Source organism: Polyodon spathula, chromosome 24 (genome assembly GCF_017654505.1).
Source record: "Polyodon spathula isolate WHYD16114869_AA chromosome 24, ASM1765450v1, whole genome shotgun sequence".
Lineage (NCBI taxonomy): Eukaryota > Metazoa > Chordata > Actinopteri > Acipenseriformes > Polyodontidae > Polyodon > Polyodon spathula.
The window spans coordinates 8,941,606-8,963,217 of record NC_054557.1 but is presented as its reverse complement, the minus strand read 5'-3'; the positions used below and the strand labels follow the sequence as shown (position 1 = coordinate 8,963,217).

At 38.8% G+C, this 21,612-nt stretch overlaps 2 protein-coding genes across 2 annotated transcripts; one reads left to right on the top strand and one right to left on the bottom strand.

The window, feature by feature from the left end:
- Positions 1 to 1,320: 1,320 nt before the first annotated feature.
- On the top strand, positions 1,321 to 7,353 carry LOC121298899 (histidine decarboxylase-like). Its single transcript, XM_041226199.1, has 12 exons — positions 1,321 to 1,407; positions 1,987 to 2,159; positions 2,641 to 2,754; positions 3,064 to 3,186; positions 3,747 to 3,881; positions 4,009 to 4,152; positions 4,533 to 4,599; positions 5,018 to 5,180; positions 5,490 to 5,580; positions 5,859 to 5,957; positions 6,075 to 6,176; positions 6,475 to 7,353. The coding sequence occupies exons 1-12, from the start codon at positions 1,380 to 1,382 to the stop codon at positions 7,267 to 7,269; spliced, it is 2,034 nt and encodes a 677-aa protein (XP_041082133.1). The 5' UTR covers positions 1,321 to 1,379; the 3' UTR covers positions 7,270 to 7,353.
- Positions 7,354 to 7,817: 464 nt separating this feature from the next.
- LOC121299156 (very long-chain acyl-CoA synthetase-like) lies at positions 7,818 to 20,418 on the bottom strand. Its single transcript, XM_041226743.1, has 10 exons — positions 19,902 to 20,418; positions 16,344 to 16,553; positions 13,347 to 13,505; positions 11,940 to 12,064; positions 11,279 to 11,473; positions 10,816 to 10,906; positions 10,121 to 10,319; positions 9,880 to 9,977; positions 9,662 to 9,792; positions 7,818 to 8,399 (listed from the first exon to the last, which is right to left on the bottom strand). Exons 1-10 carry the CDS (start codon positions 20,374 to 20,376, stop codon positions 8,223 to 8,225), a joined length of 1,860 nt encoding a protein of 619 aa, XP_041082677.1. The 5' UTR covers positions 20,377 to 20,418; the 3' UTR covers positions 7,818 to 8,222.
- Between the last annotated feature and the right edge of the window lie 1,194 nt (positions 20,419 to 21,612).

The window sequence follows — 21,612 nt, the reverse complement described above, 5'->3', positions numbered from 1 at the left end:
TTCCCATGCAGTGCGTCGATAGCACCACTAAATAAACACAACTCGTCTATTCGCTATTCTTATAGATACCCGAAAAGTCCATGTTCTTTCCAGCACTGTCCACAACACAATCAATGCAATCATAAAATGAATTTAAAAAGGGAGCTGTTGGTTTTTTAGAAGCTAATTATCAAGCATGGCTTTTCTATATTTGTTTTTTTTTTTTTTTTTTTCTTTTTTGATATATATATATATATATATATATATATATATATATATATATATATATATATATATACATACATATATATATATATATATATATATATATATATATATATATATATATATATATATATATAATATATCTATATATATATATTATAATATATATATATATATATATATTATATATATATAATATATATACTGTATAGAGTAACCTGGTACAAAACTGTATGATGTATCACTGACTTCACTGACTGTCAATCATTTTCCTAATGTTGACTTCCTTCCTTGACTTTAGCTCTATTTGGCTATTAAACAGTTTCAGTGTCAATCTGAACCTAATTAAGACGTGCTCTTCACTTTGGTGGTAATATCAACTAAGCTATTTCTCTCTAGTATTCCATGAATATTTTTTAATTGCTTTCATCAAAATTGCCCTTGCACCAGTTGCTAAATATGGCTCGTCTTTTTGGTACATAGCTGTATTCTACGATTCGCTCAGTCGAGTTCCATTAAGGGTGTTGTTCTGTCAAATGAATTGTTACACTGCAGCACTGTTAAATCAATGAAAGACTGTGTCTTCAAATTTCATAACTGTCACCGTTCGGTACACACTATGAAGCACAGACTTGTTTCCCAGCATGTTTCAGAAGCTGTTAAATATACAGTATTTGCCACTTTACAAAAACCACTAGTTTCCTTTTGAAATGCCAAAATATTTACTCAAATTACACTTTTTTTTTGTTTGTTTACAGATTATGGTAAATCACCAGTTTGATCAATTTAATAGAAATCTATTCGTTTTTTTTTTTTTTAAACAGCAAAGGATCTTCTTTCAGGTTTAAATTATTTTGGTTTTCATATGCACCTCATTAATTAAAATTTCTGGATTTATATTTATTTTAACTTCGACCTTTAATTAATAAATGATAATAAAGAAAATAGGATTCTTTAGAAATCACTGTTTTGTGATGAAATACAGTTAAGTCATAGCGGCTCATTTACTTAGTATATTTACTGTCCATTCATCATGGGGGAGTGTTGAACGTCATCACACAACCATTTTAGAAGGCGTGTTTTAATATTTGGTTATAAAAACTAGTGCTCACGGATGACAAATATATCAACCCAGTCTTCTACTACAAACACATCCCGAAAGACTTTGAAAGAAGATGCAGTCTGACGAGTACAGCCAAATAGGTGAGCTACTGCAATGAAAAGCACGGGTGTTCGACTGTGAGGTGTAGGTCTATGTGTTGTGTCTTTACTGAGGCTGAAGAATTTGAACAGCTGCAGCATTAAAAGTCGACACATCTGATTTAGAGAAACGTGTGTGAGTGTGTGTGTTTGTGAAAAATGATAAAAGCATGTTGTATATTAGAAAAGACTATAGCCTACTTACAGTGAATTTTGCGAAAAAAAAGTAAAGTGTCTGAATAATTTATGATATAGAATTTCCATGATATTGTTTGTTAAATAGGAAAGCAGGGACTTGGTAACTTTATTATTGGTATGGGTTATGCATGCATTACATAGTGGGGATTAAATTAAATAAGAATATTTTAAAAATAAGTTACATTTTAAATTATTTTGTCTAACAGATTGTGGATACATAGGTGCAGCAGGGGTCACCGAATCCAATTTATCAGCGCTCTTTAACTCCAGTGAGCTTGTTGTGAAAGAGTTAGAGACACACCGCCAGCAATGCTACAAGTAGTGAAAATCAGCTTTGAACTTTAGTGTTTCTTTCAGTTATTCCATTCATATGTTATCTTGAAGGTAAAGAACTTATCGACTATATTGCCAAATACCTGACCAATATCAGGGAGAGGAGAGTCCGTCCAGACGTGCAGCCTGGTTACATGAGAGCGCTCCTGCCTGACAGCGCGCCCACAGATCCTGAGGACTGGGACGAGATTTTCAAGGACATCGAGAAAATTATCATGCCAGGGGTATGAGCGCTCTGGGAGCGATTTCTCTACTTAACTGTATTGTTATTAATTATACCGATTACTTGTTTTAAAGAGGGTGTTATTGGCGCTGGCATTATTGTCACTGCTGCTTTGCTTTTCTTGTTCAACAACTTTTGGTTGTTTGCTTGTGTTTTTTTTGGTTTTAATTCTAAAAGTAGCTAAAAACAAAAAAAAAAGAAAAAAAAAAAGAAAAGTAGTTTTGGACACATGGGGGAAAATGGCATCCTGATAAGAGGCTCTTCTGCAGGCAAGGGTTAAAAATCAGTCTTGTGGTTGAGCTACAATGAGACCAGACCACATGTCCTGCAGCATATCCTGAATTACAACCCCCCCCCCCCAAAAAAAAACAATTACAGTGAAAAATCAGCACAATAAGAAAAAACAAAGTTTTGTGACTTAACCTTGTTCCATTTTTCAGTTTAAGCTTCTATACTGTTGCAATTTGATTTCACTGTTGCAGATTGTACACTGGCAGAGTCCTCACATGCACGCCTATTTCCCCGCTCTCACCTCCTGGCCCTCACTCCTAGGAGACATGCTGGCAGATGCCATAAACTGTGTGGGATTCACCTGGGTAAGACATTGTTTATTGACTATGTCCCAATGGCGCTGGTAGTATCTTCAAAGTAAACTATACACTTCCAAGGGTTCCTGAAAATTCCTGGTTTTCCAAACATCCATATTTTTAACTTTTTATTAATGGACCTGTGCCAGATGAATGTGGGAGGGAGATACAGCCCTTATAACAGGTTACCACAGTACAGTTGGACAGTAATTCATGGTTATATTACATACTTACTGTAGTTTAATATGGTTGCCATGCTTTTTGATGTGTTTTACCATACCTCCCTGGGCTTTACAATGCTGCACTTGCTGTTCCCAGGCATCCAGCCCAGCATGCACAGAGCTGGAGATGAACGTGATGGACTGGCTTGCTAAAATGCTGGGACTCCCCCAACACTTCCTTCACCATCACCCAGACAGCAGGGGAGGCGGAGTCTTACAGGTACACTACAGGACTGTGCCACTATACTGCAGAGCATAGTGGACCTCACATGTTGTTTGTTGGGGGTGGGACGGTGGGGAGCCAGCTAAACATGTTATCCTGATCCATGGACTTCAATCAATCATGATACATTAGTCAAGCAGACGATTGCTTCATGTGGCCATAAGGGTCTAAATAAAATAAAAGTACTAAATAAATAAAAGTACTCCTGTGAAGAGTTCATGGTGAGTCATGAAGGCTGGGCTTCGTATCCAGGGTACAGAGCTTGTTTAGGTTCGGAGGGTAGAAAGATATGATTGGCTTGAAAGCTGAGAATTGAGGTTGCTCTTCAATGCGTTGTCTCACTTTGTGCATGCATGTCATCTGTGTGTCTTCGATGCGTTGTCTCACTTTGTGCATGCATGTCGTCTTTGTGTCTTCGATGTGTTGTCTCACTTTGTGCATGCATGTCATCTGTGTGTCTTCGATGCGTTGTCTCACTTTATGCATGCAGGTCGTCTTTGTGTCTTCGATGCGTTGTCTCACTTTGTGCATGCATGTCGTCTTTGTGTCTTCTCCAGAGCACTGTCAGTGAGTCCACACTGATTTCCCTGCTGGCTGCTAGAAAGGCAAAGATCCAGGAGATGAAAGTGTATGAACCAGAAGCGGATGAATCCATTCTGAATTCCAGACTGGTCGCCTATGCATCAGATCAAGTGAGACTTCGGGAAATACACATGGCTATTAATCACTGTACTTGTGCTGTGTGTTGGCAGTATACTAGCGCAGCTCGAGATATGTTTGTATTATATTGAATGAAAAGGCTCTTTTGTTCTTTTGAAGGCACATTCATCTGTGGAGAAGGCCGGCCTGATTTCTTTGGTGAAAATGAGATTTCTGCCAACTGATGACCAGTTCTCCCTCAGAGGAGAAACGCTGAGGGCTGCTATTGAAGAAGACCGAAAGGCAGGCCTTATACCAGTCCTGGTATGCCACCGTTTCAAACACAAACGTCACTTATTGACTGTCATGAAGCCAAAAAAATAAGAAGCACTTTATACAAGCATAGTGAAAGTCAGGAATGGGCATACAAAGCAATACTAAGTTTAACCACTAGATGGCAGTAAATAAATAAATTAAATCCTATATCACACATACAAAACACCTTCATTTTTAACCCATAGAAATCAAACACGTTTTCGAGGTCATCCCAAAACAAGTCATGTAGCAGAGACCAGCATGAGTACCCAGGGTCATATTTAGAATCACATGCATGATCTAATTGTATGGTGTTGTGTAAGTCGTAAAATTACTAGGGTTATGTACAGTAGGTAGTAAAAGATTGATCTTTTTTTGGTTCCTTTCAGCTTTGTGCAACTTTAGGTACCACTGGTGTTTGTTCCTTTGACAGCCTTTCAGAGCTGGGACCAATATGTAAGTGAATTTAGTAATACATGGGTTTCTTACTTGTTACTAGTTGCTTCTCACAATACTTGATTATGAAAACACTTTAAAATGTTTTACACACCAAGAGGTCATTTCACTTGATCGAAACATAGGTTCATGTAAATACCACCATCCTGTAACTCACAAATTAAGCCCCTCTCTGGAGTCTTAAAATATTTTAGACAGAAATGCACTGGATAGACCCACATGCACTGTTAGATTTTCATAACCCTTGCTCTTCTATTTTACTTATCACGGTGGCAGTATGTAGACAACGTTTGTATATAACTGAATAAACCCAAAATGTTTTACAAACTAAACTGCAATACAATACTTCATGCAGGCACAAAGCATTCTCTTACACCACTAGAGTTAATAGAACCATTGTTTCTTATTTTTTGACCAGGTGCCAGTGAAGGTCTCTGGCTACACATTGATGCAGCCTATGCAGGGACAGCCTTCCTCTGTCCAGAGTTCAGGGTTTTCCTTAAAGGAATCGAACATGCAGACTCTTTCGCCTTCAACCCTTCAAAATGGATGATGGTTCATTTTGACTGCACAGCATTCTGGTGAGCAGGCTAGTACCGAACACATTTCAATGCCAGATATCACATTCTATAGCATAATCACACTTTGTCCTGCAGTAAACTTTAACAGTGCTTAAATAGCTTGTTTTTAATTTTGATCAGTGATAGGGGCGTCAGATTTAAACTTGTGTTGCTACAGGGTTAAACTACCAACTTTAAACGAGGCCTGCTTTCTGAAAAGCAGTATCCGCTGTGGAAGACTATGGTAAACAGACCAGGAATACTGAATACTGAAGCTGATTGTGAGCACAGCAACTTTAATATTTCTGTTCTGATTAATTGTTGTTACAGGGTCAAGGATAAATACAAGCTTCAGCAAACTTTTAGTGTCAACCCTGTCTACCTCAGACATGAAAACTCAGGTGCTGCCACTGATTTTATGGTACAGTACAGAAATAATTATTTTTTCTCAAAATACATATTTTTTTGCAGTTCATTCTTTGCTATATATTTTACACAGAACCTTTATCTAAATACGATCGACATTGATTGTGGTAACTTTTTGTTATTAGTTTATGACCAGGGTCAGCCAGCATTGCCCATTGCCAGAATTTCCAACAGAGTTGTAGTTTACTTTACTGTGAATGGGTGGTGCTTATCAAGTTTGGCATGTCATTGAAACCCGTGGGCCGTCGCTAATGTTCTCTACTCCTTTTCCAGCATTGGCAGATTCCACTCAGCCGCAGATTTCGCTCTCTAAAGCTCTGGTTTGTGATTCGCTCGTTTGGAGTCAAAAACCTTCAAGCACACGTTAGACGTGTAAGTTGGAAATGGTCACTGTGGGTTACTGTCTAGCATGAAGTATAGAAAGAGTCTTATGTTATCTGACATTATTTTGAATGAATTTAAAGGCAGGCTTTTTTTTTTCCCCCCTAGGGTACCGAGATGGCAACGCTTTTTGAGTCCCTGGTCAGAAAGAACTCTGATTTTGAAGTTCCTGCTGAAAGACACCTTGGTCTGGTTGTGTTTCGCCTAAAGGTATTTGTGGGTTTTTTAGTTTTTGCTTCTCAAAAAAGGTAATAAGTGTTGTAATTATTAGACTAAGCTAAAAATAAAGTTCAGTGATAGAGCAGCATTGTAGAAAATTAAGAAAAAAAACAGGACAAGAAAAAGTTTAATATCCCCCCCCCCCCCCCCCCCCCCCCCGTAGTAGTGTTTTGAAACATAAGATATGTATTGAATCAAACAAAAGAGAGTCAACCTGCATAGAGTGCACAATGTCAACGTCCTTACCAATGTTCAACGAGTGGATTTAATTTCCTCTTTCCTTAAACAGGGACAAAACAGCCTGACAGAGGAGCTCCTGAAAGAAGTGACCAAATCGGGCACCATGTACCTTATCCCAGCTGTTATCCGTGACAAGCTGATCATTCGCTTCACTGTCACGTCACAGTTCACAACCAGAGAGGACATCCTCAGGGACTGGAGCATCATTCACCACACTGCCTCCGCAATACTCAGCAGACACTCAGTGGACCAGGCTCCTGGAGATGGCACCAAGAAACCCCAGACTAACAGTAATGATACTAATGTTAGGGCCAATTGGCTTTCTAAATTGTCAGATGCCCCAGATGCAAAAACATTCAGAGCAACAATGAGGTACTCTGTAAGTGAGCCAGAAGGGAAGACGTACTCGGCTAACCCAAGTACTGAAGATCTTCTAGACCCCTTTGATGACACCTTCCCAGCGGAAGTTCACAGTGTCAATAAATTCTATAGTCACCTAGGTCTGCAAGGCAGGAAGACAAGCGCCCGCTCCCTGAGATGTAACAGTGAGCCTCTTAGCAGCTTGAAAGACTTGAACAACCTCAACCTCCTGTCTAAAGAGCTGACTATTAAGAACGGGTCTCGCAATAAAGACAGCCTCCCCTCCCAACTCCCCGAGAAAGTGATTGTGCTTGAAAAAAGTGCCTTAAAGAAGCTGACCAAGTATTACAGCGTGCCAAGCTTTTCACAATGCGGTATTCAGCAGCCCTGCTGCCCTTTACAAAGTTTTAGGACATTTAACAAAACATGGTTCACATGCAATCCAGTGCATTCTGCTCAGACATGCCTAACACACCAAAGTTAATATTGCATCCCGCTATGCATTTGCTGATTGTTGATGTGATAGAATACTATAGTAAATAGAAAAAACAGTAGTATATGTATGTATGTGTGTGTGTGTGTGTGTGTGTGTGTGTGTGTGTGTGTGTGTGTATATATATATATATATATATATATATATATATATATATATATATATATATATATATATATATATCTATATACACACACACACACCCACACACACACCCACACACACTATGTGGCTATATTGACAATAAATAGCACTTTGTTTAAAGGCCGTTGTGTCTGCTTCATGTGTAAAAACAGGAATTAGCAAAAGGTGCAAAAAAAGAGTAACGTCTGTATTGAGAAACAAAAATGTAAGTTTAGTGTAGATGTAATCTTGTGCATACTTAACTATATCTTCAAATAAGTGATGTTCAAGTCATTTTAGTATTCAGAAAAGTCACTTTACGTTGAACGAAGTTCATTTTGAAGGTCATCCCCTCCTTCCTGTTGTTTTTCTCCTTCCCAAAACCTAGGTGTTGTTAAAGACACTCAACGCCCCTCTGGTTTTTCAGTGTTTTAATACAGGTTGTCTACAGGTTTACTTGTCAGTCAGCATATGTAACTCATGCATTCTTTGTGCATAAGGCTTGCTGCACCAAAATACTTAAAACTATAAGAGCCACGCGCGATGTATAAAGATATTACAAAAGTATGTAAATGTTTAAAATAAAAATCTAATTCAAAAACTGACTCTATGAAATAACTTCAGTACTAGATTTAATGTACAAGTGTAGTTGCTACTGATGGTATCCAAAGGGCACTTTATGCAAGAAATTATTTTATGAGCCTTATTAGCCCAAGTATAAGCAGTGGGCATAACAAAAACAATCTTCCTTTTTTAATAGTTATTGGTAAGTGAATAATCACACTTAAATGAGTTAGAAATGTGATAATTTACATGCAATCTCATAGCCTGACATGTTTCGAAATGATGGAATTGTAGATTTCCTGGGTCATCGGTACATACATCTTTTCATTTTCATCCAGAAAGTAGAGTGGATCCTGGACTACAGCTGGGTTGAAACCCTCTTCTGCTAACTTGAATTTCACTAGTTTGAATGTTCCAGTGACCTCTAAGGAATCCTGTTGTAAAAAAAAAAGGATAGAAGGTCAGAGGGAAAGTATGCTTCACTTGCTGCATTGATTATGCATTACTCCAAGCCAAATCAGTAAACCCAAACGCACTGTTCTGGGTCTGCATTAAAAGTCTCTCTGAGGCATCTCATCTGCAGTTCAGTGGACATACATACACTACAGGGCTGCATTATGAAATGGGAATAACCTGCATAATCCCTATACTGTACACCATCTGAGTTGTCATGCTTAATAATAATATGTCCACATACCTAAAAAACATAGATTGCAGGAGATTGAGGTGTCCTAGCAGTGTCAAGCCATGTCATTGTTTAGTGTGCAGCTCTGGGACCAGACCAATCACAAGCCATTTATACCTGCCTTTTTCAGTGTACATGCACTAGCAGGGGTTCAGTGGAAAATCCTTATCCCTGAATATAAAATCCTGATCATTTCGTTACATTGTGGTGACCCTGGAGGTCAGACATGCAATAAACTTTAAATTAGTGTGTATAGATGTCACAAATACGGCTGTAGTGGTTGACGTCAGACCAGAACAGAATAGACAGAGATGAGTTCGGTGAAGCCGAGCGCGTGGTTGCGCTTGCAATTTAATAATTAAACAGAACAGAAAATAAAAGTTTGAAAGACAAACAAAAAGAAAACACAGGACATGGCACTGATAGCCAAAATAAATAGACAAACAAAATGTACTAACAGACAACTCAAGTGGACGAACCCAACCAAGTATCGTACGAGAGGGCTCGCACGAGTAGCATTTGTTTTTAATTCTCTCCTCTCCACACTCGTTCTCCACTTACAAACACACAACCCAGAGTGAGTGGAAACATGTTGCTTTTATGCAGCTGTACCGAGACTCAATTGCCAATCAATCATTCAATTGGAGCCTCGGTACAACTGCACGTGAATTAATGAAGTGCAATTCCCCGTGCTCATATATTATTACATTTTACCTGCAAGTGAAGTGCTGTGCAATCCTCGTGGCTAAATACAAATATACATTTTAAATCACTCGTGTTACATTGACCCATTTATAGCCCGTGCACCAATGCCTATATACCAACATTAACACACCACATGCAACATGTAACACAAATACACACAGGGGTGGGGCACATTGCCACAATAGGGTATAACTTATATAAACCATGAACAGCTTTTAAAAAATATCTAAACAATGAGTTAAACATTTAAGCTACCATAGCTGTTACTTGCACAGATGTTATAAGACTATGTTAACTGAATCTTACCTGAATTCTAAGAAAGCGTGGTCTTGCATAACTGGGCAGATAGCTGACAACGTGGCTGTAGACCTTGTCACACTCAAGTTGTTTAGCCTCCTCTAGCTTCACAGCAGCCATTCCTATTCGCCCTTCATGATCTGCAGACAAAAACAGTGATACAGAGTAAGTGCCATGAACCATAAAACAGAACATGAATATCAAAACTATGGAAGTGAGCAATCTACCTGGGACTGCAACACCATACACATTAGCTTCTTTGATACAATCCAACATGAGCAGGGTATCAGAGACTTCTGTGGTGGCCACGTTCTCCCCCTTCCATCTAAAAGAGAAAAGAAGAAAGTTGTCCCTTGTCCTATACTGAATAAGGCATAGTCCAAATCGCTTGTCAGCTTTACTTTATACGAGTCTCACATCAGAAATGTATATACGTTTTTCTTGAAGTCATGTGTGGTTGTGCCTCACCTGAATGTGTCTCCAGTCCTGTTTTGAAAGTACACAAAGTTGTCCTGGTCCACCATTAGGAGGTCCCCGCTGTTGAAGTAGAGGTCTCCTTTCTCGAAGACGTCTCTCAGCTTCTTCTTATCAGTTTGCTGCTGGTTTCTTGCATATCCATTAAAAGGAGCTATTTTGCTGATCTTTGATACTAACAGGCCTGTCTCCCCTGATTAAAACACCAAAAAAGATTGTGCTGAATTATATAAAACTACTGGCAGTACAAAGAATAATAGTTAAAGACTGCTTAGTGACTACATTTGTACAACCTTAATTCTCTAATAAATATAACATGAGTTAAATTAGAAATAAGTGGGAAGGCATCATATACACACAGTTACAACCCCAAGTACACCTTCTGCCACATTATTTTCCAGTACACGTATAAATATAAAGTAACATAAACAGTGGTGGTATATGCAAACTTTAAAAAAAAAAAAAAAACCTTTTGGCCCTCACCTCTAAGCCCCCCCCCCCCCCTCCCATTTTCTGACTGAAGCCATCTGGCAACAAGGAGAGGGAGGGATGTACAGCCAAGTCCCAGACTGAGTACAGGTTCAAATTAGTAAGAGTCAGTAGCCTAAAATACTCTTCTTTTAGTCTTTACCTAATCCTGACATCTGATTGAGCACAGAGTACCAAGGCTGGCATTGATAATAATTTACCTTTGGGAACCAGGGCACAAAGACCTCGGGAGTCCCGAACAGGCTCTTCTCTCTCAGTGTCATATTGAATCAGTGCGTAGGGTAAGAGCTTCTAAAACACAATTTAAAACCAAGTTACAGGAGAGCTCGTGATTAGTGGAGGGGAGGGGGCCAGGTCACTGAACAAAACAAAGTGTGCTTTTTTTCCCAGCTTTGGGTGGGAAGGAGGGGGCTGACCTTCAAAATGAACTTCGTTCAAGCAGAAGTTATCCATTACAATATATAAACCCGTCTCATTTTGGCCAGTTCTCAGTCTCTGAATTCCTTGGCAAGGAAAAATCTCCTCTTAAAAAGAAGAAATAGTAGAATTTTGTACTGTAGTTTCTGCTGCCATATGCCTTTTTTGGCTTTCTGAAAGTGTGCTGTAAACCAATATGCAACATTTTTGATAGTGATTAAAATATTGCTTGTATTTAGTTCTTACCTTGTAAAGAAATATCTCCCGTCCAATAGCACCGACCTTTCCAACACAGTTTGTAAACCCCACATTCCCCTCAGTCGCACCGTAACATTCACAGATTCGAATATCTCCAAAACGCTTTAAAAACTCCTTCCAGGTGTCTGCTCTGGCACCATTGCCAAAAGCAAGCCTAACCTTGTGATCCTGATCACTGTCTTTCTACAGGAAAGGAGGAAAATGGCAGCGTTGAACAAGGTAAGATGTATCCAATTCAATGGTGTATAACTACTAAGCTCTCTTCTATTTATTTACATTTCTACACACCAGGTCACAGGGCACTGAGAAAGACACTAGCTGAAATTTCTGTCTTCATGTACTTTATTAAAAGCTTTACCATATTTTTGAGTGTTTTGAAGTTATGGATGCCCTCCATACTTAACCCTTCGGGCACACTCAATAGCTTGTTCAGATTTTATCGCAATGAAGTACTTCTTGAACTATAACCAAAACTAGAGTTATCTTTTTTGATAATAAAATCCATGTTAGCATTACAAAATCACAGACAAACAACTTGTGGGAGGATTACATGGTTCAAGTTTCAGAATGAAACTGGTTTTTTTTGGTTTGTGGCTGTTCTATTAATTATTTCTTGTTATGTAGAGCCCTGTTTGGGATGTGGAAGTACCTTTGGAACGTTGCAGAGATAGCGCAGCACCTCTCCAATGTACTGTATAACCGTTACATTGTGCTTCCGACAGTCATCCCAAAACTGAGAGGCTGAAAACTTGCGCCCTAAAACAACGGTTGTACCTGGAGAAAAAAAAAAAAAGTATTAAAATGTTTTCATGAAATGAACCAAATGAGAATCATCTCAATTTTTAAAAGCAACGTGTTTTTATTTTATTTTAAACACAATTGCCTGATATTTTGGTGTGTGTGTGTGTGTGTGTGTGTGTGTGTGGGGGGGGGGGGGGGGGGTGGGGTGGGGGGGGGGGGGGGGGGGGGGGTGGGGGGGGGGGGGGGGGGGGGGGGGGGGGGGGGGGGGGGGGGGGTGGGGGGGGGGGGGGGGGGGGGGGGGGGGGGGGGGTAAAATCGCTATGTAGTCGACTCTTAGACCGCCAAACGATTAATATATTCTTTTCAAAATTCTGATATATCACTATTGAAATACAATGAAACTGTAATATTATTAATTTCTTAAGACACCTTTATCCAGGGCGACTTACAATTGTTAGAAAATATCACAGTACAAAGTATCACATCATAAAATATCACATTGCAGGATATCATAATACAGTTAAGCGCAGTTATGAAAGTAAAATAAAATCAAGTCAAGTAAAGCATACAGTACATTAAATACTGTTCCACGTTTGCGGTTTATTCCGAATTTTACCGAAAAAATACAGATTTTTATATTTTTTTTAACTGGACATCGGTTTTTACTGATTTATACTAGATGTGTCTATTACTCAATATTTTCCCGATACTGATTTCTAGGAAATACAGAATATTTTGGTTAAAATGCCGTTTTATTTTGACTCTGACAAAAAAAGATACATAATTACATTTTATAATTCACATTTCTTTAATCGTAAAATGTTCAACACCACTGCTGCTTGTTCTGCAAAGCTTACTGCTGATTTTACAGAACCACATCATGAGCAGTGGTGTAACCCTAAATCTGGAAGTAGGGGAATTGGGGAGGGGCGTGGTGACCATGCCGGTGCCCTGTCAAGTGAAATCTGGATTCCCTTGAGAAAGGCTCGTGGTTGTTGAGCTCGTTGCTAAGCAAAGGAAAAGTATAGAAGTTCCCTGCGTATTCAAATAGGGCGTGGCACTATTGGATTTCATTTAATTACCCTGACAATGATTCTTACGAAAGGACGTTGCTAATACAGTATAATCTAAATGTTTTTCCCTTAGTTTATATCTCTGAGATTTTCAGATGACTGTATTGGAAAATCGCTAGATTTGTAGCTAGCTGCTTTTGACAACACATCTCACCAAGTCAGCCCTTAAAGTCGGAAGACTGTGGATATTGCTGTGTCTGGAATATCCACAAAACATGACAAACTGAACAAAGTTCTGATACCTTTTTCTATGGCTCCCATCAGTCCCATCAAAAACCCTGAGCTGTGGTACAGAGGCAAATTAAGGTAGAAGACATCCTCCGAGTTCACGCCACAGATCTCCTGAAGCAGAGACGTAGCCCAGACCCGTTCCTGCGTTATGACAGCAGCCTTGGGAAGGCCTTTGGAAAAAAACAAAAACAAAACTGAATTAAACATAGCGATGATCTAAACGGAGTTAAGACCATTTTAAACAAACCACAGCTTGTATCTTACAGCACTGTATACAATGGGTTTTCATGAGTTAAATAACAATTAAACAGCTCCGCTAATCTTAGCCCTGTCCACACTATGCCTGTAAACCGTATTAGCTGCCTTTAAACCGTCTTAAAAGTGCTAAATACGGTTGCCGTCTCCATTACACAGCGTCTAATACCGTACTCGAGAACCGGACTGGACAGCACCTCAGGGGGGTAATCTCGAGTCCGGTTCGAAATTAGATCGTATCAGTTAATCAGAACTGTGGACGCTGTAATACCAAACTACATTTTTTAAAATCGGTCAAGGAGAACTTCAGAGTTCAAAACAAAATGCACACATTATGATAAAATTTAGCTGGGTTTTTTAAGAAACAAAGCCATAACGTTCATTCTAAGAAGCGCTACGTCTAATGTGGGCACGGGCTCCATATTTGCCAGGATGCAACCATAAAATACAGTGCATCGTTGGACAATGTCATATTAAATCCCGCAGTCTTGCTAGGAGCTGTAACCGAACTATTTTAATAGCGTTTACACGTTAAGCCCAACTAAACATGGAACGGTATAAAAATCCTTTTTGCTAAATGTAACCTGGAAACTATTTTGCAACAACGGTTTACAGTCGTTGGACATCCTGTGCCTGCAATGGAACGGGTACTTTCTGCACAGGACTACCTAACTGATGTGGGCACTGTCTCCATTTTGTCGAAAAACGGTCATATTGATCCGTAGTGTGTGTCTGCAGTGCCGAACCCGGCCGAATTACACGACAGGTAACGGTAAAGGTATCTGAATATAACACGTGCACTTTGAGTAATGTTTCTTGCCGAAAGTGTAATACCGTACCAGTATTAGTGACCGTACAATATAAGTTGATAGATGGTCTGTATTTTATCCAGTTCGACAATAGACTATGGATACTATACGTCTCTGCAACAATGTATATGTGCAGAATGTGATCTACAATCAGAGTATATATTATCTCATGTTATATACATATATGCATAATATATTATATATATATATACAATTATATATGATATATATAATATATCGTCATATAACAGATATTTATTGTGGGATCAAATGACAAACTGACCTAGTACATGTAAACAAAGCACGTGCATTGTCAGCAACTAAAATAATGTTAAAACGCAGGCATGACAAGCACGTGCATTGTTGTACATAACCTCAGATAACTACACAGAGTGTAACAACAATAAAATGGAAAAATACAACATACGTGTTTTAACAGCTTAATCTGCACAAGTCAATTGTTGTTAATCTTGGCCTTTTATTTTCCACTCTGCTCAGCTGGAAACTCGTAAGTAAAAGTTCCGGTCTTTGGCTCTGGGGCTGTTTTAAAAAAGCCACTATGCATTTTTAGTGTCCTGTCTTCATTTCATTTTTCTTTAGTGACAGTATGCATTTCCGATGATAATAAAAAATAATGGTTTGAAATACAGCAACTGAATGATTTTGCCGTAGTAGTTTTCCATTGGTCAATCTGCCTTGCTACAGTGAGTCCAGCACTACTGTTGGATGACAATGATGGGTGAGTGGAATCAGAGCCTGATCCAATTTACAACTGAACTTTGTGATCCGGCTTCAGTGAAACCAAATTCCATTCCTTTTCTTTTTTTTTTTTTTTTAAATCATGTTAATATAATGTGCTATGTGATCTGAAGTGCTTAGACGTAGATTTTATTTTAAGTCAGTTTGCGTAAAAATTATGCAGTATACAACAATAACACCCCACATAAAACACAAAATATGCACAGGGGCGGGGCACCCCGCCACAGTGTGCTCACTGGCATTGTTGTCCCCTCATAACTTTGTATAGATACCTTCCCTTAACTTGCCACAGTAAACAAGAACATAAAACATTGCATGACAGACATTAAATTGTCAAAAACGAATCAGAGTAGTATCAGTACTCCTTCAGTTTATTAAATGCTTTAAAATGGATTGAGTAGTTACTTGGTTAATGGATTGACTCTGTTGAATACTAACTGACAAGCAAAGATGTGTTTAATATATACAACATCTACTTTGGTTTAATTATTCCAATCCTGAGTTGAAAATTATATTTTCCTTTTAACAGCAAAAAACATCCTCATTAATAGGTTGGCTTCATTACATGTATATATGTGGTTTAATAATTAACTAAAACATATTGGATAAAGGCTGGTAGAAGGTTCATATCAAACTTCTAAAGTCTGCAATTCTACATCCAATCATTTTCACTTAAATCCAGTTTATTAAGAACAGTCAAAATATAACAGTCCCATTACAGCTATTCAATGCTTTAAAATAAACTTGTTTAGTATTTCTGCTGGTTTTACAGTCTTAACATTTTAACACACATGCAGTTTTACAAATGTTCAATTTGCATCCCAAAGATCAGCCTGCTTCCAGCAGCTATCAGAGTCTTGGGTCAGTTTCTGCTCACAGTGTCTGTCAAAGCCATCACAGGTGTGTCTTTAAAAGCCTGATACCTGCAAAAACTTAAATCTTGTGAGCAGAGCTTCCATCTCTACATTCCCACCATCAGTGGGTAGACTTCAAATAAAGGAAACTGTTTCTATCAAAGAGCCATCTATCTCTGCAGCATACAACTTTCACTCAATAAAGGTGATTACACCTTGTACAAAGACAGGTTTTAGGTTAAAATCCCTTTAACATATGACAGTTGTTAAATGAACTAATATTCACTTAATGGTCATACTTTGCTCAAGCCTTGCTCAAACATTTTTTTACCTGTGGTGCCAGAGGTGTAGATATATACTGCAATACTTTTCATGGTAACATTGGACCTCAGAGACTGTGGTAGTGGCTGGTCAGAAGCCTGATGAATCTTGTCATTAAGGCTTTCAATCCCCGGTGTGGTGGACTCTTCACTCAGGATAAAAACAGACACTTTCTGCTCTTGGAGTGAAGGAAGCACGTCTTCAATAGCACCTTCCAGCTCTGTCAATGAAAGCAGAGGAATAAGAATGCAGAAGACAAACATTCTCTATCTCATATTCAATTATAAAATAATATACAGGGAGCTGGCCAACAGGAGCAAACTCATTGACACAACATGGGCACATTATGAGTACAGCACAAAGTCGCAACCCCTTCCCCAGTTCATGTTCTTAGCGGGTGTGTGAAAGGGCTGGCTGAGGGGTGACACCAAAAAGATTGAACAAAACATAAAAACACTGACTTAAACAAAACGGCGCCTATCAGGGCCCTGCTGTGAGGATGAAGTCCCTCCCACCTCCTGTTGAAGAGGGTTGTCCTCACAGTAGCATATCGCCATTTTCTTTCGAAATCGGAGGTCAGCAGGGGACACGACCTCGAAGGGTAATGGTTGTCATTCTTTTCAAGGAACCAGGGTTATGGTAATAACCTAACATTCCCTTTCAAGTGGAATGACAACCATTACCGAATGGGAAGCTGTACCAAAGCTGTCGTGGCTCCAGATTACCGACACTCATGACGCCTAAGGGCATACCGCCTGCAACATCCTAGAGCCCAGAGAGGGCCTCGCTCAGTTTGCAACATCAAAGTGGTAAAAACGTGCAAATGTCTGACTACCTGTTCATCTAGCAGCACTGCATGCAAAGCTCATCCAAGGAGGCGCCATGAAATAGAACCCACAATGTCGCTTGGCCCCTGATAGAATGGGCCGTAATGTTCCCCGGCAAGAGGAAGTCTGTCTGTTCATACGCCAAGCGTATAGCGTCTGCCACCCAATGCGCTAGACGCTCCTTCGATCGGGCCTGACTTTTAGAGCGGGACCCATAGCAGACAAACAGCTGGTTGGACTGTCTCCAGGAAGCTGTCCTATCCAGGTAATGTAGAGCCCGGACGCCTTGGCCGCGTGGTCTTGCCCTAGGCATCTGGCGCAGGATGAATGCTCGTCCTGCCTGGTGAGCTTAGCAGAGCACTGGCTACACTGGTGGAAACCAGCAGAGGACCCAGTGGAGCGCACTGACATGGTGCGGGACGTTGTTGTCGGGCAACACGTTGGTGCTGAGTGGTGTTAACTGGCGCTGACTAATTTGCGTCGGGGTAAAGGGTGCACCAATCGGTGTCGGTGCCCAGAGAGCGCAGACGAAGCAGGGCTGGTAATAGGTGCCGAGTGTATCATCGCTGAGAAAGCGCGGTCGGGGCCGAGCAATCTGTGCTGGGTCAATCGGTGCCGAGGGAGACCGCGGTCGGTACCGAGTTTGTCGGTGCTGAGTATTAGCGTTGCTCTGACCGGTGCCGAGTTAATTCGGCATCTGTAGTGATGGCTTTCTGCATGAGGTATTAATAATGTTATTAATTGTTAGTTTTACATTGTGCATGTGTGTCTTTTGTAGTTAAGTTCTTTTTAATCATTGTTTAAATTGTGTGAATGTGTTTTTATAGTCGTTTTAATGTGCTTACTAATTCAGTTGCTTTAATATGCTTTTATATTAAGGTTCTATACAGTATTGTGTAAGTTCTGAGTTCTTTCATTTCCCATTGGCAAAACCAGCTATGTGCAGTTTTGCATAGCCTAACATGACTGAAAGTCACAGATGGGTGTCTGAGCTAAACGCCAAAAGGCAGGAGATTAGCAGAGATAGTGTGAGATGGTGGAGGGGAACTGAAAGACAAGATGGATACACCTTGCTAGGTACGTGGTATGCAGCCCCCCCTTTTCCCCCGCAGAGGGAATGTGCAATGATAGAGTGGAAACCCCTATCATTGGACAGAAGTAAAACTCATATACATACATATATAAACATACACACACACACTCTCAGTAAAAAACAAACCTGGCATTTTAATTTGCCAGTATTGGGTTAAACTGCGTAAATTTCAATAAGAACTGGAAAAATTGAGGTGTTCTAAAACTTTTGACCTGCAGTGTATATAAAGTGTTTTTGAATCCAAAATCATTTGTCAGTTTAATCTTTTTCACTACACTACTACTGTAATTTGTGGAGAATGGCATGAGTAGCCTATAGTATAGAGCCCTGTGTTTCAAATACAAACTCTCTCTTTAAACTGAAAAGTTGTATAAAGTTTAGTTTTTTATGATTAAGAATTTCAACTGTACCCTAAATATAAAAAAAAATACGCAACACATTAATGGTTCTGTTGTGGTTAATGTGTTTTAGCGAACCTCAAGTAAGGTACTATACCCGTCTGTTTTACTTATTTTGCACGGTGGCTCAGGTATAGTTCAAAACCTAAGGGAGAGCTTGGGGGACCAGTTTTCTCGAAAAAAACAAAGGAGTGAAAAACAAAGAGTGGGCAGGCAGTAAGAAATATAAAGCCATGGAAATACAAGCAGCAAATGCAGTTTTTGGAGCAGCATTTGGAAACGAAAAGGTAGAGAAACGTAAACAGTCAGCAGTAGGGCTCATTGAATAATAATTGTACAACAACAACAACACATTATTATATATTGTTAGACATAATAATAATAACAATTGTACACCCTCGCTATAACGAACCTGTTGGGGTCCAAGTATTTTGTTCGTTATATAGAAAAGGTTCGTTTTAAATTTGGATTAGCCTATAAACACTATATGCCACATACACAGAACAGAAATAAATAAAAAAAAAAAAAAAAAAAAAAAAAAAAAAAAACGTTAATACCTTTGTCATAAGAACATAAGAACATACATAAGAAAGTTTACAAACGAGAGGAGGCCATTCGGTCCATCTTGCTCGTTTGGTTGTTAGTAGCTTATTGATCCCAAAATCTCATTAAGCAGCTTCATGAAGGATCCCAGGGTGTCAGCTTCAACAACATTACTGGGGAGTTGATTCCAGACCCTCACAATTCTCTGTGTAAAAAAATGCCTCCTATTTTCTGTTCTGAATGCCCCTTTGTCTAAACTCCATTTGTGACCCCTGGTCCTTGTTTCTTTTTTCAGGCTGAAAAAGTCCCTTGGGTCGACACTGTCAATACCTTTTAGAATTTTGAATGCTTGAATTAGGTCGCCACGTAGTCTTTTTTGTTCAAGACTGAACAGATTCAATTCTTCTAGCCTGTCTGCATATGACATACCTTTTAAGCCCGGAATAATTCTGGTCGCTCTTCTTTGCACTTTTTCTAGAGCAGCAATATCTTTTTTATAGCGAGGTGACCAGAACTGCACACAATATTCAAGATGAGGTCTCATTGCCAAATTCTAGATATATTTAAAGTAACTACTTTGTAATGATTTGCATGTGTATTTGTTCAGCACTTGTTGTCTTATTCACTAGTACAGTTCTCCAGTACTATAACCATACCCATCACTGTATTAACCCCACAAACCGTTGAAAGTAATTGCACGTAATTACCTGGAGCAGCGATTAGCACACGAGCCCCACAGCAGGAGAAGCAATGCATGAGTGATTTTGATCTGATGTTGGAATTCAGAAATGCAGCAGCACATCCTAATTTAGCCAGACCCAACCAGGTCCAAATGAAAGCGGGTTCATTCCCTAAAAACAGCGCAACCGTGTCTCCTTCTTTCAAGCCAGCGTGCTTCTGTAAAGCTCTGGCAACTTTACTGCTTTGTTTATCCGCGTCCAGGTAAGAATAGGTTTTATTCTCAAACACGATAAAAGGTTTGTCCGGCTGCTTCTGCACCACTTCCAAAAAGCAATCCAAAATAGAAAAGAAGGGCTTTTTCGTTTTGTATTTACGAAACCGCATTCCGCATCGGAAGTAGTTTAAAATACAGGATAAATCTTGCCAGAAGTAAGGAAAGATTGAATTAAAAACCAGTGGCAATATGACGAGGATTGCTAAAAGCGTAAATAGTGTATACATTGTGAACTGTTTTCAATGTCTTTTCTTGTCTGACTGTTTTTGAAGCACACTATTATAGATTATAAACAAGTTAATAATTTACACTTTAGACCACAGACCTACGTCTCGGTAAACAGATAGTCAGAAAAATACTTTGTCCTATGTTTCTGTGCGCGTCGGGCAAGTTTGTCTTTCTAACCAATTACACTGCAGCTCTAGCACTCTCGTCTGCATGACAACAAACATCAACACGTAATTCCTACTGAATTTCATTAACACAGACAGAGATCGGCCTTATGAAAGTAAATGATTTTAAACAGTAGATATTGCCGAAATGAAAAGTGACCTTAAAGATAATGGAAGCAAATAGAGCTACAGTAAAGAAAACAAGAAAAATCTTGTTGATATGTTGAAAAATATCTCCATCTGAATTAAATGAATACATGTATAAATATAATGTATATAATCTTTGTTTATGTATATTTTACATTGTTTAATTTTGACAGTAAATACATAAATGTCCAGTCATCAAATTGCTTACTACTGTAATTTGTGGAGAATGACATGAGTATAGAGCCATGTGTTTCAAACACAAACCGTATCTTTAAACTGAACAGTTGTATAAAGTTTTGTTTTTTTTAAGATTACGAACTTCAAATATAAATATATTAAAATAATAATAATAATATGCAAAACAATGGTTCTGTTCTGGTTAAAGAGATTTATAGAACCACAAAGTCCTAGGTATACTGTTGCTTGTTTTACTTAACCGGTGGAAGAGCTTGCAGGACCAAAAACAGGAGCAAAAAAGAAAAAACAGAATTGGCAGGCAGTAAGAAATATAAAGCCAAAAATAAACAGAATGCAAATGCAGTTTTTGGAGCAGCATTTGGAAATTAAAAGGTAGAGAAACGTAAACAATCAGCAGTAGGGTGATTATTATTATTATTATTATTATTATTATTATTATTATTATTATTATTATTATTATTATTATTAATAATATATATAATAATAATAATAATAATAATAATAATAATAATCCGATCTTTTTTCTTATTTACGCTGTGCTCTTAATTCTTTTTAACTATGGTGTTTAGGTTTTTATTTTAAGGGACAGTGCTCCATCACACACATGAACGAGTAGTAATTAATAAGGATATTATTTAATAATAATACATATCGACTTCTTGTGCATCACAGGTTTGCTGTGTCTTGCGTTCTAATTATTTGAACCCCTTTGGCGTGAAAGCAACT

Coding starts and splice junctions, on each gene's coding strand:
- LOC121298899 (XM_041226199.1), top strand. CDS start 1,380: ATGCAGTCTGACGAGTACAGCCAAATAG. Junction 4,153..4,532: donor CAGGCCTTATACCAGTCCTG/GTATGCCACCGT, acceptor GGTTCCTTTCAG/CTTTGTGCAACTTTAGGTAC. Junction 6,177..6,474: donor TGGTTGTGTTTCGCCTAAAG/GTATTTGTGGGT, acceptor TTCCTTAAACAG/GGACAAAACAGCCTGACAGA.
- LOC121299156 (XM_041226743.1), bottom strand. CDS start 20,376: ATGTATACACTATTTACGCTTTTAGCAATCCTCGTCATATTGCCACTG. Junction 9,978..10,120: donor AGGACTGGAGACACATTCAG/GTGAGGCACAAC, acceptor TTTCTCTTTTAG/ATGGAAGGGGGAGAACGTGG. Junction 9,793..9,879: donor GTATGGTGTTGCAGTCCCAG/GTAGATTGCTCA, acceptor TTTTGTCTGCAG/ATCATGAAGGGCGAATAGGA.